The 17,780-nt window shown below is 46.1% G+C and overlaps 1 protein-coding gene across 1 annotated transcript in view; it reads left to right on the plus strand.

Moving 5' to 3' along the window:
• LOC148130346 (retinal guanylyl cyclase 2-like) overlaps positions 1-13,862 on the plus strand; it is a 44,154-nt gene extending 30,292 nt beyond the window's left edge. The window contains exons 12-18 of the mRNA XM_087967518.1: positions 786-949; positions 1,922-2,114; positions 3,451-3,625; positions 6,262-6,360; positions 9,627-9,721; positions 12,715-12,800; positions 13,778-13,862. Of these exons, the coding sequence (XP_087823644.1) occupies positions 786-949; positions 1,922-2,114; positions 3,451-3,625; positions 6,262-6,360; positions 9,627-9,721; positions 12,715-12,800; positions 13,778-13,862 (897 nt within the window). The remainder of the gene's footprint in view (positions 1-785; positions 950-1,921; positions 2,115-3,450; positions 3,626-6,261; positions 6,361-9,626; positions 9,722-12,714; positions 12,801-13,777) is intronic.
• The last annotated feature ends 3,918 nt before the right edge of the window (positions 13,863-17,780 follow it).

Genomic DNA, 17,780 nt, shown 5'->3' on the forward strand with positions numbered 1-17,780 from the left:
CTCGAGGTTTGAGCCTGCTTTGCTGGAGGACACAGACTTGAGCCAGGAGGAAGAGGAGGATTGGGCTCTGAGGTTTGAGCCTGCTTTGCTGGAGGATTCGGAATTGCCTTCCTCCCCAGGACCTTCCTCCCTGGTTGTGCCTCAGGTGTCGGCAGATAATCAGGAGAGCGTGCCGGAGTACTTGGCTGAGGATCAAGCCGAGGAATGCTGGTTTGATGCAAGGCAAAGATGCAGGCAGAAGCGTGAAATGCCACGTAAAAAGAAAGAACAAATCAGAGACTGAGATGAGAGACCGACAAAGCCCCACAGGGAATAAAAGTGGGCGTGTTAGCTCTGATTCCTTGTTCGGGACAACTTGTTGATTTGGGATAGAAGCTTCTGCATTTTTCCTGCGTGTGGCGTAGGCTTGTGATTTGCGTTTCCTTATCAGACTTGGCAGATAGCTGGCGTAAGACTGCCAAGAATGTTTTCGGATTAAGGAAGTTAACCCTGTAGTTACCGGACTTGCCTGCTTATTTGTGTTTCAGTTGGAAGTTTGGACTTATTACTTTGTTTGTCCAGGTGAGACATAAAATGTTTGGATACGTTTTCAGAAGTTCATTCTAGCTGAGCGAATGGGAAAAGTTCTGTAGCCTGACAGGGGGTAAAGTTGCCAAGATTAGACATCCCCCCCTGATAACACACATTTAGCCTATAAAAACTATATTTTGTCTTGTGGAATGACCGGTGGTGTTGCACCCTCAAAATCCACGCCCAATTTCTTTTCTTTTCTTTTTCTCCTCGAGTTCAAAACCATCAACAAAGGAAAACAGACGAACATCGTGGACTCCATGCTAAGGATGTTAGAAAGCTATTCCAGCAACCTGGAGGAATTAATCCGGGAGAGAACGGAAGAATTGGAGGTGGAAAAACAGAAGACGGACAGACTGCTGTCGCAAATGCTTCCTTTGTAAGTGCAAAGCTGCCGGCCTCTTGGCTAGATACAGGAGGTCCTCGGCTTACGACCACAAACGGGACCAGAATTTCCTTTGCTGAGCATCTTAAGTGAGTCTCGCCTGATGTTTACCACTTGTATTGCCACGATGGTTAAGTCGATCCCTGTGGGTTTGTTAAGTGATTAAGGCAGTTGTTAAGCAAATTCAGCTATTCCCGGGATACTGCACGGTTGTAAGTACGAGGACTGGAGTCTGGAGATCCCACGGTCCCTTCCAGCCCTATGAATTCAGGGACTGGTTGGAAGTCACTTTTTTTCAGTGCTGTTGTAACTTCACTAAACAAATTTTTGTAAGTCAAGGACTACCTGTGTTGTGTTATACCCTCCAGATTCTATTTTCTATTCATTCTGTATTCTATTCTATTCTATTCTATTCTATTTCTATTTCTATTTCTATTTCAATTTCTGTTCTATATTCTATTCTATTCTATTTCTCTTCTCTTCTCTTCTCTTCTCTTCTCTTCTCTTCTATTCTCTTCTATTCTATTCTATTTCTCTTCTATTCTCTTCTATTTCTATTTTTATTTCTATTTCTAGTTCTAGTTCTATTCATTCTGTATTCTATTCTATGTTCTGTATTCTACATTCTCTTCTCTTCTCTATTCTATCCTATATTCTATTTTATTCTATATTCTATATTCTCTTTTCTTCTGTTATTCTGTTCAGTTCTGCTCCACTCTCCTATTCTATTCTTCACTTCACTTCATTTCTCTTCTTCTCCTCTCCTCTCCTCTTCACCTCTTCTCTCCTGTCCTCTCCTCTTTTTCTCTTCTATCCTCTCCTATCCTATCCTATTACTCCCTTCCCCTCCCCTCCTCCCCTAACCTCCTCTTCTATATCCTGTAGAATAGAAGGAATTCTGGGAGTTGAAGTCCACAAGTCCTAAAAGGGCCATCATTCCCCATCCCTGTCCTAATGCCATTTCAGGCCAGTGGCCGAAACGTTGATCAGGGGAGCATCTGTGGAGCCAGAATACTTTGATGAGGTCACCATCTACTTCAGCGACATTATTGGCTTCACCACCATGTCCGCCCTCTGCGAGCCTATTGAAATTGTGGACCTTCTAAATGACCTCTACACTCTCTTTGACGCTGTCATCGGCCATCATGATGTTTACAAGGTAGGTCCTTGTCTTGCCCTTTTCCTCCAGACCGAAGGAATTTGTGATTGTCTTCTTTGGGTTTTTGTTTTCACTTTTTCCATCTAGCCAACAACCTTGAGATTTTGCTGGTATCTCCCCTCTGAGTCCAGGTTGAATCCTGCTTAGATGTTGTAGACGTGGACCAAACCATATCAAAAGACAGAACAAGACAGAATAATGTGATGTAAAAAAGATGTGGAGACTCTAGAAAGAGTGCAGAGAAGAGCAACCAAGAGGATTAGGGGACTGGAGGCTAAAACATATGAAGAACGGTTGCTGGAACTGGGTAGGTCTAGTCTGATGAAAAGAAGGATTAGGGGAGACATGAGAGCAGTCTTCCAATATCTCAGGGGCTGCCCCAAAGAAGAGGGAGTCAAGCTATTCTCCAAAGCACTTGAAGGTGGGACAAAAAACGATGGATGGAAACTCATCAAAGAGAGAAGCAACCTAGAACCAAGGAGGAATTTCCTGACAGTGAAAACAATTAACCAGTGGAACAACTTGCCTACAGAAGTTTTGGGCGCTCCATCACTGGAAGTTCTTAAGAAGACATTGGATAATCATTTGTTTCAAGTGGTGTAGGGTTTCCTGCCTAGGCACGGGGTTGGACTAGAAGACCTCCAAGGTCCCTTCCAACTCTTGTTATTCTATTCTGTTCTATTCTATTCTATTCTATTCTATTCTATTCTATTCTATTCTACTCTACTCTACTCTACTCCACTCCAATATTCTATTCTATTCTATTCTATTCTATTCTATTCTATTCTATTCTATTCTATTCTATTCTATTCTAATATCTATTCTATTCTATTCCATTCCATTCCATTCCACTCCACTCCACTCCATTCCAATATTCTGTTCTGTTCTGTTCTATTCTATTCTATTCTATTCTATTATATTCTATTCCACTCCACTCCACTCCACTCCAATATTCTATTCTATTCTATTCTATTCTATTCTATTCTATTCTATTCTATTCTATTCTATTCTATTCTATTCTATTCCATTCCATTCCATTCCATTCCATTCCATTCTATTCTATTCTATTCTATTCTATTCAGCTGGAAGGGACCTTGTGAGGTCTTCCAGTCCAACCCCCTGTTTAAGCAGGAAACCCTATACATTTCAGACAAATGGTTGTCCAATCTCTTCTTCAAAACCTCCGGCGTTCAAGCACCCACAACTTGACAGACATAGACCCAGCCGTATGCTCGACCACAGGAAATATTCCCCCAGCATCGATTTCGGTGTCTTCTGTCACTTCCGGCTCTTTTTTTTTTCCTCTTAGAGATACAAATCATCTTTTGATTTCCAGGTGGAGACCATCGGTGATGCTTATATGGTGGCCTCGGGGCTCCCACAGCGCAATGGCCACAGGCACGCTGCCGAGGTCGCCAACATGTCTCTGGATATCCTCAGCTCGGTGGGAGCTTTCAGAGTGAAACATATCCCGGATTTGCCGGTTAAGATACGGATGGGGCTGCATTCAGGTATCAAGGTGTCTTTCTTCCTGCTTCAGTGTGATCAAGTACCTGAGAAGTTTTCTTTTTCTTTTTTAATTTTAAAAAGCCTTTATCGAAATTAAAATATTAAAATGCAAATACGTCTATAAAAAGAAAAATGAGTCGATCCAGTTCACCAGCATTCTCTGACAGTACAAAAAATAATCTAGGCTATATCCATACCTTCCAAATATTCATCCATTTCAACAGGTTCTCATGAATCATATACATATACAAAAATAATAATAATCTCATTTTTAACCTATACCTTTCCTATTTCTACTGTCTATCCGTTGATACCAATTGTTCCAAGTTGCATAATACTTAGAGTCTTCCTTGTTATTCAGTTCTATGGTGAGTCTAAAGATTTCTGCGCATTCAAAGATTTTTTTCGGATTATTAAACAATCTGACGGTGTGGTAGACATTTTCCAAGCTGATGCGAGTGCAATTCTTGCTGCCGTAATAAAATGTATAGTCAAATATTTAATCTTTTGGGGGATATTTACCCTGAATGATCCCCAGGAGAAACAATTCAGGCCTCAACGCTATTTGACAGTGGGTGATTTCATTTAGCAAGTACCTGAGAAGTTTTCGTTCTGGTATTAAACTTAGCGAGGCCTTGAATTTTACTGATGGCTTCTCTCTTGTGCCTGCTTGTTCCTTGAAAAGGAATGTTGGTGGACACACTGGTGACACGATTTTCTGCTTCAAGTTCCAATCCTAATTTGACTCCCCCGCTCGTTTTAAAGCCGTGGATAAGGAATAACGGAAACTGCGATGCACAGATGACAGGCTATACAGGGGATCCTTGGCTTACGACCACAATTGACCCCCCACACACACACAATTTCTGTTGCTAAGTGTGAGAAACGGTGATTAGTCACTTTTTTCACTGCTATCATGAATGAACTATTGTAAGTCGGAGACGGCCTGTATTCCTGCTCCAGTGTGAAATCGTCCCAGTTCGTTTATTGTTAGAATTTATGTACCTGTCTACCTTGTTTCTTGTCCACTTCCGGGCAGCTTCAATATCAGCACAGGTTAAAACCAACAACGGATAAAACAAGATTGCAATAAATTTTGAAGTCCTTAAGTTTTGTTAAGTTTTAACAAAACTTAACATTGACAGAGTAGAACACTGGGCCCTATCTAACAAAATGAAATACAACGTGGAGAAAAGGAAAGTCCTACACTTAGGCAAGAAAAACCCAAAGGACACATATAGACTGGGTGAAACCAGGCTCAATAGTAGGAACTGGGAGAGGGATCTTGGAGTCTTAGTGGACAACCAGCTAAATAGGAGACAGCCGTGTGCAGCGGCAGCCAAAAAAGCCAATGCAATCCTAAATTGCATTAGCAGAGGGATACAATCAAGATCAAGGGAGGTACTAGTACCTCTCTATAAAGCCTTAGTAAGACCACACCTAGAATCCTGCGTCCAGTTTTGGTCACCACCCTATAAAAAAAGAGGCCGAGACTCTAGAAAGAGTGCAGAGAAGAGCAACCAGGAGGATTAGAGGACTGGAGACTAAAACGTATGATGGATGGTTGCAGGAACTGGGCCTTGCTAGTCCAGGGAAGAGAAGGACCAGGGGAGACAAGAGAGCAGTCTTCCAATATTTGAGGGGCTGCCACAGAGAGGAAGTGGATCAAGCTATTTTCCAAGGCACCTGAAGGCCAGACAAGGAACAATGGATGGAAACTGAACAAGGAGAGATTCAACCTGGAAATAAGGAGAAACTTTCTGACAGTGAGAACAATCAACCCATGGAACAGAAGTTGCCTTTGGAAGTTGTGGGAGCTTCATCCCTGGAGGCTTTCAAGAAGAGATTGGATTCCCATCTGTCAGAAATGGTGTAGGGTCTCCTGCTTGGGCCTGGGGTTGGACTAGATGACCTATAAGGTCCCTTCTAACTCTGATTATCTGTTATCTGTTATGTCTATGGAGATTCTCCGTCATCCAGCTGATGGTTGTCCCAAAGGTGCTTTTTTTTCAAGAGGCAACTGGACTTTCTGTTGTTGTTTTTTTTAAGGCATTTTGCTTCTTGGATGACAAACAAAATGTCTTCAAAGAAAAAGCTCTAAGGAGCTGAAGAAGCTTATTGGATGAGAAGCGAACCGTCTTCAAAGAAAAACCAGAAAGTCCAGTTGTCTCTTGAAAAAGCACCTTTGGGACTTGCCTTCAGAAGTTGTGGAAGCTTAATCCCTGGAGGCTTTCAAGAAGAGACTAGACTGCCACCTGTCAGAAATGGTGTAGGCCAAGGGACTTCAGACTTGTGGACTTCCAACTCCCAGGATTCCTGAGCTAACATGCCTGGAGGAGGAATTCTGGGAGTTGAAGTCCACAAGACTTAAAGCTGTCAAGTTTGAAGACCCCTGGTGTAAGGTCTCCTACTCGGGTGGGGTGGGGGTTGGACTGGATGACCTACAAGATCCCTTCCAATTCTGATATATATTCTTCTATTCATTCAATAGAGTCTGACTCTTGTCAATTCTGAAGGCCAGGTCTCTCCACATTTTCTGATCTGGCACTGTTTCTTTGCCACTTCCTATCCTCGGGTCGCAAAGCCTAGATCGATCTGAGGTGAAAAACAAAAAATTAAAATATATCTATTTCTCTAGGCCCCTGTGCTGCTGGAGTGGTAGGCCTCACCATGCCCAGGTACTGCCTGTTTGGAGACACGGTGAATACGGCGTCCCGAATAGAGTCGACCGGATTGCGTAAGGATTGGGTGTTGTGTCAAGGAAATGTTGTGTCATGGAGGTGCGGGCAAGGCCTTGGGTCTGAAACTTGTCTGGGGGGTGGGTGTGGGCTGACTTATTCCCCAAAGCCCCTGAAGGCAGGACAAGAAGCAACGGATAGGAACCCATCAAGGAGAGAAGCAACCTAGAAACAAGGAGAAATTTCCTAGCAGTGAGAACCATTAACCAGTGGAATGACTGGCAACTAGAAGTTGTGAGCGCTCCATCCCTGGAGGTTTTTAAGAAGAGATTAAGGACTAGGGTGTGTGTGTGTGTGTGTGACATGCTAACAGTCTTTCAATATTTGAAGGGCTGCCACCGAGAAGACGGGGAGGTATTAATCTATTTTGCAAAGTGGGTGGGGTAGAAGCAATAGATAGGAACTAACCAGGGGTGGGATTGAAAACAATTTACTACCGGTTCCGTGGGCGTGGCTTGGTGGGCGTGGCTTGGTGGACGAGGCAGAGGAAGGATATACTGCAAAATCCCCATTCTCTCCCCACCCCATTAACCTGCTTTCCAGCTCTGTTCTCCTGTGCAGGGCAACAAAAGAAGACCCAGCCGATCAGCTGTGGGCATGGCTTGGTGGGTGTGGTATTCTGTGGGCGTGGCTTGGTGGGCGTGGTTTGGTGGACAAGGCAGAGGAAGGATATACTGGAAAATCCCCATTCCCTTCCCACCCCACTAACCTGCTTTCCAGCTCCGTTCTCCTGTGCAGGGCAACAAAAGAAGACCCAGCCGATCAGCTGTGGGCATGGCTTGGTGGGTGTGGTGTTCTTTGGGCGTGGCTTGGTGGGCGTGGTTTGGTGGACGAGGCAGAGGAAGGATATACTGGAAAATCCCCATTCCCTTCCCACCCCACTAACCTGCTTTCCAGCTCCGTTCTCCTGTGCAGGGCAACAAAAGAAGACCCAGCCGATCAGCTGTGGGCATGGCTTGGTGGGTGTGGTGTTCTTTGGGCATGGCTTGGTGGGCGTGGTTTGGTGGACGAGGCAGAGGAAGGATATACTGCAAAATCCCCATTCTCTCCCCACCCCATTAACCTGCTTTCCAGCTCTGTTCTCCTGTGCAGGGCAACCAAAGGAGACCCAGCCAATCAGCTGGGACTCAATGGGAGGCAGAGAAGAGATGGGGTTGGCGGGGCCAGGCAGAGGCGGCATTTGCTAGTTCTCCGAACTACTCAACATTTCTGCTACCGGTTCTTGAGAACCGGTCCGAACCGGCTGAATATACCACCTCTGGAAATAAGCAAGGAGGGAGCCTACCTGGAACGAATGAACAATTAAATCAGAGGAATAGTTTTCCTCCAAAAGTTGTGGTTGGTCCATCGATGGAGGTTTTTAAGAGGTTGCACAGCCACCTATCGGAAATGGTATAGGGCAGGGTGTTGAGGTAATTCCCCGTTAGGAGAATGAGCGCATACAGGGAGACGTATTTGAGAGAAGTGTTTGAATAATACACACACAGTACACAGATACACTGTGCAGTAAATGTAGGTTTTTACTTCCAGAAAGGTTTAAGCAAAGTCCAAAATAAGCAGTCCAAAAGTCATTCACAGGTAAAATCAGTCAGTTTTCATCCAGGGATAATCCAGTAACAAAGTCCAGTGTCAAAAAACAGTTCTGTAACAGACTTACATTAAATCCAGTAATATCAGTCAATTAGAAGAAATGGAGCAACGGCAATACTTTCCAACAGAAGGAAACAGAGATAATCACTCAGACACACTCTCTTCTGAGACTAAGACTAAGCAAACCAGGTTTCTGGCTCCATCTTATGGCTGTTTGAGAAATCACACCCAATTGCAGTTTTTGCAATCTCTTAAAGGTACAGTTTTAAAATGTTTATCCTGGTTTATATATTTCTAACCCAAATACCTGTTAGGTGACTCATATTCCTAACACAGGGGCAGAGGTGGCATTCAGCAGGTTCTGACCAGTCCTGGAGAACCAGTAGGAGAAATTTTGAGTAGGTCGCTGGCAGAACGCTCGTGCCATTACGGGCGCCACCCCCAACACGAGTGATGTCATGCTGGCCATGTCAAACACAACCATGATGCTGCCCCTCAATGAAATTGAGTTTGACACCCCTGCTTGAGCAGGGGTTGGACTAGATGACCTCATCCCTGCTTCATCCCTGGAGGTTTTGAAGAAGAGACTGGACAGCCATTTGTTCAGAATGGTATAAGTTCTCCTGGTTGAGCAAGGGGTTGCATAGAACAGTAGTCGCCAACCAGTGCGCCGGGGAGCACTGGTGGTCCATGAGAAAATTTTGGTGGTTTGCAGAGAAATGTCTCCCCCCCCCCCAAGCAATTAATCCAGGCTGCGCAGGAACACAAGGCTGCGCCGCCCACATGGCCTGCAGGAACACAAGGCTTGCGTTGCTTGCATTGCAAACAACATGAGGGATTGAGGGGAGGAGGGAAAGGGCGGAGGGGGGGACTTACCCCACTTGCCCCACGCGCCTGGCCTGGCCACCGGGCTGCTTCTTTCCGCTTCTTTCTTCTTCTGCTTTTGGCTGCACGCAAGGGAAGCAGCAAAAGTCTTTCTTTCTCTCCCCCAAACTCCACCAGAAATGAGTCTTTGGGGACCCTGCAAGGCCTCCTGCTCCAAGAGGCTGTGAAGACTCATTTCTGGCAGAGTTTGGGGGAGAGAAAGAAGACTTCCGCAGCTTCTGCTGCTTTCCTTGCATGAAGCCCAAAGTCTCTCTCTCTCTCTCTCTCTCTCTCTCTCTCTCTCCCTCTGAGAACGGAGCTGGAGACGGTATCCTGCGATCCCAAATAAAGAACGATCGATCGGTAGGAAAACAGGGTGGGCAATTTCCCTGCAGACTTTTGGGGGGGCTTTTCTGGTCCGCGGGATTTAAAATGATGAGTTTGGTGGTCCCTAAGGTCCAAACGCTTGGCGACCCCTGGGCTAGATGACCTCCAGGGTCCCTTCCAACACTGTTATTCTCCATTCTTGCAAGCCTTATATTAGAAAGCAAGCAAGATGACCTTGATGGAAATAGACCAGTTTTCTTAGCAAAGTAACGAGGGGAAAACCATGGTTTGAGCCTAAAATGACAAAGTGGGCATGTACCAGCCTTGCCGGAGTAACCATATAGGAAACATTGCCAAGATGAGTTCGTTCTGCTTTCCTCCTTTTATTTCTCTCTTGCTTTTTAAACATATGTACAAGAGACCCATAAGGGTTTATGTATATAGATGCCTTTTCTTTCTTGTTAAAAATAATAAAAAAAATCAGCCTACAGGATTCACATCAGCCAAAATACCATGAGGATCCTTCACAATCTCAAAGAAGGTTACAAAATGAACTTCAGAGGGAAGACAGAACTGAAGGTAAGAAGGTTCGGCGGGGTGCCCTGGAATGAAGGTACAGATTCCCCTGTCCAGTCGTGTCCTTAACTTGCAACTGTTCCATTTAGTGACGGTTACACTAAAGGTTAACCCAAAAAGTTACAACGGCACTGAAAAAAAGTGACTTACAGCCGTTTTCCTTCCACTTACGACCACTGCAACATTCCTGTGGGTGTGTGAACAAAATTCAGACACTTGGTTCATATTCAGGGGTGGGCTGCTGGGGGCCCTAGCTAAGACCCTGTGTGGCTCGGAGAGCCCCCCCATAACCTCAGAAGGACAACAGCCAGGGAAAGATCTTAAACGGTTTAATTGAACTTCTGGGCATTCAGCCAAGAGCATTTCACACCTGGTAAAAGTGTGGCAAGCTAGATAAACAATCCACTCAGGGAGCGCCATTGTGAAAATCGGATGACATAGCCGTTAGCCTCTGAGGGGATTAGTTCCCAAATAATAAGAATCATGTAACTCAGGGGTCCCCAACCACCAGGCCGCGGACCGGTACCGGTCCGTGGAGCACTCTGTACCGGGCCGCAAAGAAAATAAAAATAAAATAAAAATGGCGGCTTTCTTCGCCTTCAGTGAATGCTGCTGGGATCAGGGATCAAGGACACAAATGAAAGAAGGGGAGGGAGGAAGCAACCGAAGCCTGTCCTGCTCTCCGGCTCAGCGGCTTCGGTTTCCTCCGCCTCGTTCCTCTCTCAGTCGCTCTCTCGCTCCTCCACCAGCCCAGGAAGAAACTGCTTCAAAGAAGCCGGCAGGGTGGCTTTTCCTGTCGGCGCAGCTCCCCCGAAGTGCCCGTTCACCCCCACCCCGCCGCCAATCAATCCAGGTTCAATCCAGTGCTCCGTTCTGCCTGCCTGCCTGCCTTTGTTTGTTTCGGAGCAGCTTCAGCTGAGAATAATAACTATTTGCCTCTTTTTATCAGCCGAAGCTTCTCCGAAACAACCAGAAAGCGAGGCAGGCAGGCAGGCAGAACGGAGCACTGGATTGAAGCGCATGGCGGCGGGGTGGGGGTGAACGGGCGCTTGGAGGAGCTGCGTCGACAGGAAAAGCCACCTGCCGGCTTCTTTGAAGCAGTTTCTTCCTGGGCTGGATGTTAGAGGTCCATCGTAGCTCTGAATGATCCCTAAACAAGGACTACAGGAGCTTCCTAGGGAAAACACACTGACTAAATGCTCCTCATTCAATTCCTGTTTTCACCAAACAGAGATAAGAGAAACATCTGCATGAAATTTTGTAGCTACACAGCTGGGCAAGACCTAGAACTAGAGAGACTGCAGTCAGGTGTCTTTAATGCTAGTTGTAGGGTAAACATAAAGTTTTGGGAATGGAAAATAGAATCTCTCCCCCCCCGCCCCGTCCTTGAAAAAGTGTTTCTGCTTGAAACTGGTCCCTGGTACAAAAAAGGTTGGGGACCACTGATGTAACTCACCAGAAACTCCTCTAAGACACCCAAGATCCCTCTCACAGTCACTGCTAGTAAGCCTGGTTTCACCCAGTCTTTATAAAACAACTTTTTGGTGTGTGTACCCACCCAGTCACACGTCCACCTAGCCATGCCTGCCCAGCCACATGACCACTCAGCCACACCCACCCAGCCAGTCATTAGGGCAGAGAGCCCCTTGCTAAAAAATTTGAAGCCCACCCCTGTTCAATTTTATGATGATCGCAGGGTCCTGGAGTCACGCCATCTTCCTTTGCGACCTTTTGACACCAAAGTCAATGGATGGATGGATGGATGGATGCAGGGGTGGGATTCTACCTGGTCGGACTGGTTCTATAGAACTGGTTGTTATGATTCTGCGCAGTTCGGAGAACCACAAATTGTGCCACTGGCTGGCCCGTCCCCTCCCCTCCCCTCCCCAACCAGTCACTCCTTACCTGGTATGCGTGCCATCAAACTTGCCTTCTAAGTTGCTATTTTTCCTTCTCCCCCGACCACCAGCTGTTTTGTTGTGCCGTGAGATTTAGATTAGATTAGATTTAGGAAATCGTTGGATTTCTTGCTTTCTAGCTAATCTAAAAGCAGAACTGAAGCTTCCTTAGGACCGAAGCTTCTATTTTTCAGTGCAGACTCAGGTGGCAGATGGCAGAAAGGTAGATCTCTCAGTGAATCTGTGATTCTGTGAGCAACTCAATCTGCCTGCCTGCTTTGCCTGATTTTGGATAAAAGTTGCTTTTTTTAAAATAAAAAAATTCAATATTTACACAAATATTTATAATATTTACATACAAGCCACCCCCAGCCAGTCATATGACCACCAAGCCACACCCACAAACTAGGCCATGCCCACAGAACCGGTTGTTAAGAAATTTGAATCCCACCCCTGGATGGATGGATTACATTTCTATAGCTACCTATCTCAGCAAATGACTCTGGGTGGCTCACAATGCAAAAACATACGTCGCAATTGAACCCTTAAAACCATTTCAAAATAGTAACCTCCCAGTTGTTCTGGGATGGCACCCAAGGCTCCTCTCACCATCGGTGCCATCCTTGCTTTCTTGTACCACCATCATTCCACTTTATGAGCCTTATTATTATTATTGACATGAGCTACATAATGAAATTCAGGGAGGGAAAAGCCCTTTCTTGTTTCCCCAAAAATGATCTAGTGGATCATTAACGCAGGAGGGGGAAGATCAGATTTCACTGGGCCAAGCCTTTTGAATCCGAGTCTGAATTCAGTTGGATAGCAGCAAGCAATCAATTTCCTAGTTCCATCAATGATCGGATTCTTATTAATTGCATTGGGCTGTTGTTTGCTTTATTGTTGTTTTTCCTTTTCTTTTGGGTGGTGAAGGATTATTATTATTATTATTATTATTATTGTTGTTGTTGTGTTTTTAATGGACTTATAAAACATAAGTATTTGATTTTTTTGGGGGGGGAAAGAAATATTAATAAAATGCTACTATTCTTTTTAAAAAGACCCATTCTATTGGATTCACACCTCCCTTTTTTTAAATAGGGCAAAGGGTTGCAAGACACCTACTGGTTAGTAGGCAAAAAGGGGTTCACGAAAACCCTCCCTCAACCTCCAGAAATAAAAGCCGGGTAAATATTATTATGGTTGGTCACACAATCAATGAGATGTTTAGACTGGATTTGGCATTTCTGTCTGTCTGTCGCGTTCTGCCCAAGGATCTGGGACAGGCGGTTGTTGTTTGAAATTGTTTAAAGGTATCATTGCAAGTAAAAGAAGGAAGGAAAGAAGGAAAGAGGATGATAGAGGAGGAGAAAAGGGAAGGGAAGAGGGAGGGAAGGAGAGAAGAAGAAAAGTGGAAGAGAAGAGAAGAGAAGGAAAAAGGGGAAGGGGAAGAAGGAAGGAAGGAAGGAAGGAAGGAAGGAAGGAAGGAAGGAAGGAAGGAAGGAAGGAAGGAAGAAGAGTGGAAAAGAGAGGGGAGGGGAGAAAAGAAGGAAAGGGAAAAGGAAAGAAAAAGGAAGGGGAAGGAAAGAAGAGGAAGGGAAGGAAGGAAGGAAGGAAAGAAAGAAAAGAAGGAAGGAAGGAAGGAAGGAAGGAAGGAAGGAAGGAAGGAAGGAAGAAGAGTGGAAAAGAGAGGGGAGGGGAGAAAAGAAGGAAAGGGAAAAGGAAAGAAAAAGGAAGGGGAAGGAAAGAAGAGGAAGGGAAAGAAGGAAGGAAGGAGGGAGAGTGGAAAAGGGAGGGGAGGGGAGAAAAGAAGGAAAAGGGAAAGGAAGGAAAAAGGGAAAGGGAAGGAAAGACGAGGAAGGGAAAGAAGGAAGGAAGGGGAAGGGGAAGAAAGAAGGAAAGAAAAAGAAGAGTGGAAAAGGGAGGGGAGGCGAGAAAAGAAAGAAAGGGAAGAGGAAGAAAGGAAGGAAGAAGAACAGGAAAGGGAGGGGAGGAGAGAAGAGAAGGGAAGGGAAGGAAAGACGGAGGGAGGGACAGAAGGTTTTGTAAAATTGTAGTAAAGGGCCTTCGGACATCTTCCTCACCCTGCTCCCATTCTGCTCCCAACTTCTCACGAGCCTCCTAACCTGACCTGTGTCCTCCATTTGCTCCTCCTTGTTCACAGCCAACCCTGGCAAGAAACGATCACCCGAGAAATTAAGGCTGCCATGAAGGTCTCCAAGAGGAAGTTTATGGACCAGCACAACTGAGAGCTGTAAAATGGGTGCAGAGAGGAGCGAAAGGTCTTTGTCACTGTATAAAGAGTTCATGAATTAGAAGGGACATGGTAACAGGTCGGCCAATGGGGACTGTTTGCAAGTGGTGGGATTCAAATAATTGAACAAACCAGTTCCCCAAACTGCTCAGAAAGTTAACAACCGCTTCTCCCGAAGTGGTGCGAACTGGACGAATCCCACCACGGCTGTTTGGTGACTCAGATGGTGGGATTCAGCCGGTTCGGGCTGGTTGGGGCAAACTGGATGTTAAATTTACATCCGGTTCGCCAAACCGGGAGTTGAACCGACCAGCTGGCCCCGCTCAACCTGCCCAACCCCTCCCAAGAGTCTCAACGCTCAAACTGCGAGTAATGACTACGAAAGGATAACACCAAAGATTTGTAACCAACTGACACACGGTATGTATATAAAATGGAAGGTGTTTTTATGTTTTTATGTTTTGCTTATATGTGTTTGTCTTGAAAAAATAAAAACTTATAAACAAAAGAGTCTCAACGCGGCCCATTTTGGATGCAGGCAAGTGCAGGAGGCTTTGGGAGGGGAAAAACGGCCCTCCCTTAAGTTCTAGAAGTCTGGAAACAGGCCTGTTTCTGGCTTCCGGAGAGCCTCTGCAGCCTGGGGGATGCTGTTTCGCCTTCCCAGAAGCCTGAGGGAAGCCTCCGGACTCTGGGGAAGGCGGAAAACATCCCTCCCTTAAGTTCTAGAAGTCTGGAAACAGGCCTGTTTCTGGCTTCCGGAGAGCCTCTGCAGCCTGGGGGATGCTGTTTTCGCCTTCCCAGAAGCCTGAGGGAAGCCTCTGGACTCTGGGGAAGGCGGAAAACATCCCTCCCTTAAGTTCTAGAAGTCTGGAAATGGGCCTGTTTCTGGCTTCCGGAGAGCCTCTGCAGCCTGGGGGACGCTGTTTTCACCTTCCCAGAAGCCTGAGGGAAGCCTCCGGACTCTGGGGAAGGCGGAAAACATCCCTCCCTTAAGTTCTAGAAGTCTGGAAATGGGCCTGTTTCTGGCTTCCGGAAAGCCTCTGCAGCCTGGGGGATGCTGTTTCGCCTTCCCAGAAGCCTGAGGGAAGCCTCCGGACTCTGGGGAAGGCGGAAAACATCCCTCCCTTAAGTTCTAGAAGTCTGAAATGGGCCTGTTTCTGGCTTCCGGAGAGCCTCTGCAGCCTGGGGGACGCTGTTTCGCCTTCCCAGAGGCCTGAGGGAAGCCTCCGGACTCTGGGGAAGGCGGAAAACATCCCTCCCTTAAGTTCTAGAAGTCTGGAAATGGGCCTGTTTCTGGCTTCCGGAGAGCCTCTGCAGCCTGGGGGACGCTGTTTTCGCCTTCCCAGAGGCCTGAGGGAAGCCTCCGGACTCTGGGGAAGGCGGAAAACATCCCTCCCTTAAGTTCTAGAAGTCTGGAAATGGGCCTGTTTCTGGCTTCCGGAGGGCCTCTGCAGCCTGGGGGACGCTGTTTTCGCCTTCCCAGAAGCCTGAGGGAAGCCTCCGGACTCTGGGGAAGGCGGAAAACATCCCTCCCTTAAGTTCTAGAAGTCTGGAAATGGGCCTGTTTCTGGCTTCCGGAGAGCCTCTGCAGCCTGGGGGACGCTGTTTTCGCCTTCCCAGAGGCCTGAGGGAAGCCTCCGGACTCTGGGGAAGGCGGAAAACATCCCTCCCTTAAGTTCTAGAAGTCTGGAAATGGGCCTGTTTCTGGCTTCCGGAGGGCCTCTGCAGCCTGGGGGACGCTGTTTTCGCCTTCCCAGAAGCCTGAGGGAAGCCTCCGGACTCTGGGGAAGGCGGAAAACATCCCTCCCTTAAGTTCTAGAAGTCTGGAAATGGGCCTGTTTCTCGCTTCCGGAGAGCCTCTGCAGCCTGGGGGACGCTGTTTTCGCCTTCCCAGAGGCCTGAGGGAAGCCTCTGGACTCTGGGGAAAGCAAAAAACGGCCCTCCTGGAAGTTCCAGTAGGCCACGCCCACCATGACCACACTCCCCCAACCACCGGGCAGAGAACCAGTTGCTGGGATTTTTGAATCCCACCCCTGCTCAAACGGCTCGCAGCCTGGGCATGGCTTAGCCAACGGACCTGTATTTTATTTATTTATTTATTTATTTATTTGATTTGCCAATTGTTTACAAGATAATAAGTATAAGTGTATACATAGTTGTGAATACATGAAATGGGTACATATAAGAAAAATAAAAGAATAAGAGAAACAATAGGACAGGGACGGTAGGCACGTTGGTGCGCTTATGCACGCCCCTACAGACCTCTTAGGAAAGGGGTGAGGTCAATAGTAGACAGTCTAAGGTTAAAGTTTTTGGGGTTTGGAGAAGAAACCACAGAGTCAGGTAGAGGATTCCAGACATTGACCACTCTGGTGCTGAAGTCGTATTTCCTGCAATCAAGTTTGGTGCGGTTAACTTTGAGTTTGTATCTATTGTGTGCTCTTGTGTTGTTATGGTTGAAGCTGAAGTATTCATTGACAGGTAGGACATTGCAATGTATGATTTTATATACCATGCTTAAGTCAGACCGAAGACGGCGTATACCTAAGAATTCGTTTGTCCTTGGATATTTGCTCCTCTGTCATATCTTGCTTCTCTGTTTATGTTGCATCTGTGACTATTGATTCTGACCTTCTGGATGCTGAGTTCTGGTTCTGACTTCTGCCGCATGGGTATTGTATACATGCATCACACGGTATGGTATGGTATAGAAAGACATTCCTTCTATAAAATGAATCCTGGTGGTGTGCTGGTGGGATCGCCGCAAAGACTAACATAGAGTTGTCCACCTTCCAAATCCTCCCTTCCTTTTCTGAAAAAAAATAATCAGCCTTAAAAGCATTTGACGTGCAAATAAATGAAATATCAATGGAAAGCATTTGATTATGTCGTGTGGAATTCTTGAATGATGTCCCAGTGAGGTCAGTCCATGGCTTTTTATGGATTGAGAGATTGTGAGAGAAACCAGGAAGGGAAGCAAGAGGGAGAGGACCTAAATCACTTAATGGAATCACAGAATTGGAAGGGACTTCTGGAGATCTTCTAGCCCAACCCTCATGGACAATACAAGGAATACATTTTTGAAGCAGAATTTTAACACAAGACTGACGATCGATAGGACAGATCCAGATAGATCCTCGACTTACAATCACTTGGGACCGGTTGCTAAGTAAAGCGGTTGTTAAGCGATTTGCACCCAATTTTTTTCACCATGGGTAACCTTCACAAGCAAAGGCAATGGGAGAAGCCGGATCTGCTTAACGACCGCGTGATTCGCATAACAACTGCAGTGATTTGCCTAACCACCATTGCAAAAAAATAAATAAATTGTAAAAATCATGGCTCCCTTAACAACCACTCGGTAATGGAAACGTTGGGCTCAGTTGTGGTCATAAGTTGAGGACTCACCACCATGTGTTTTGTGACCATTCAAAGTTACAGCAGCATTGAAACAAATCACTTATGACCGTTTTCCACATTTACGACCATTGTAATATCCTCATAGATCCAAATTCAGATGCTTGGCAATTGATTTGTATGTCAGGATTCTGGTAGTTCCCCCCAATTAAATCATGAACCTCGAGCCAAACTTCCAAAACTTCAAAAGGATTTATTAGGAGTAAACATGCCAGCACTACCTTGGTGTAGCCGACTCTGAGGCACACCATTCATTGTCACCCTTGACCCTGGCTTTCCCTCCACCCCCCTGGGTGTATCATAATTCGTATTCTCCAATGGGACACCTCCCTAGCCCAGAGTCATCAATCGTGCTCTCCAGTGAGATATTTGCACGGCAGAAATTTCAGTCACCTAGTTACAATCTCTGAAAAAACCATGTATGGAATGCACTTTCGATTTCCAAGCTGCCGCACTGCTCTTTCAAACCCCTTTCATCCCCTCCCTTGCCTAAAAT

Source organism: Notechis scutatus, chromosome 5, assembly GCF_049901735.1.
Source record: "Notechis scutatus isolate UNSWTSFEM ecotype Mainland chromosome 5, rNotScu1.2, whole genome shotgun sequence".
Taxonomy (NCBI): Eukaryota; Metazoa; Chordata; class Lepidosauria; order Squamata; family Elapidae; genus Notechis; species Notechis scutatus.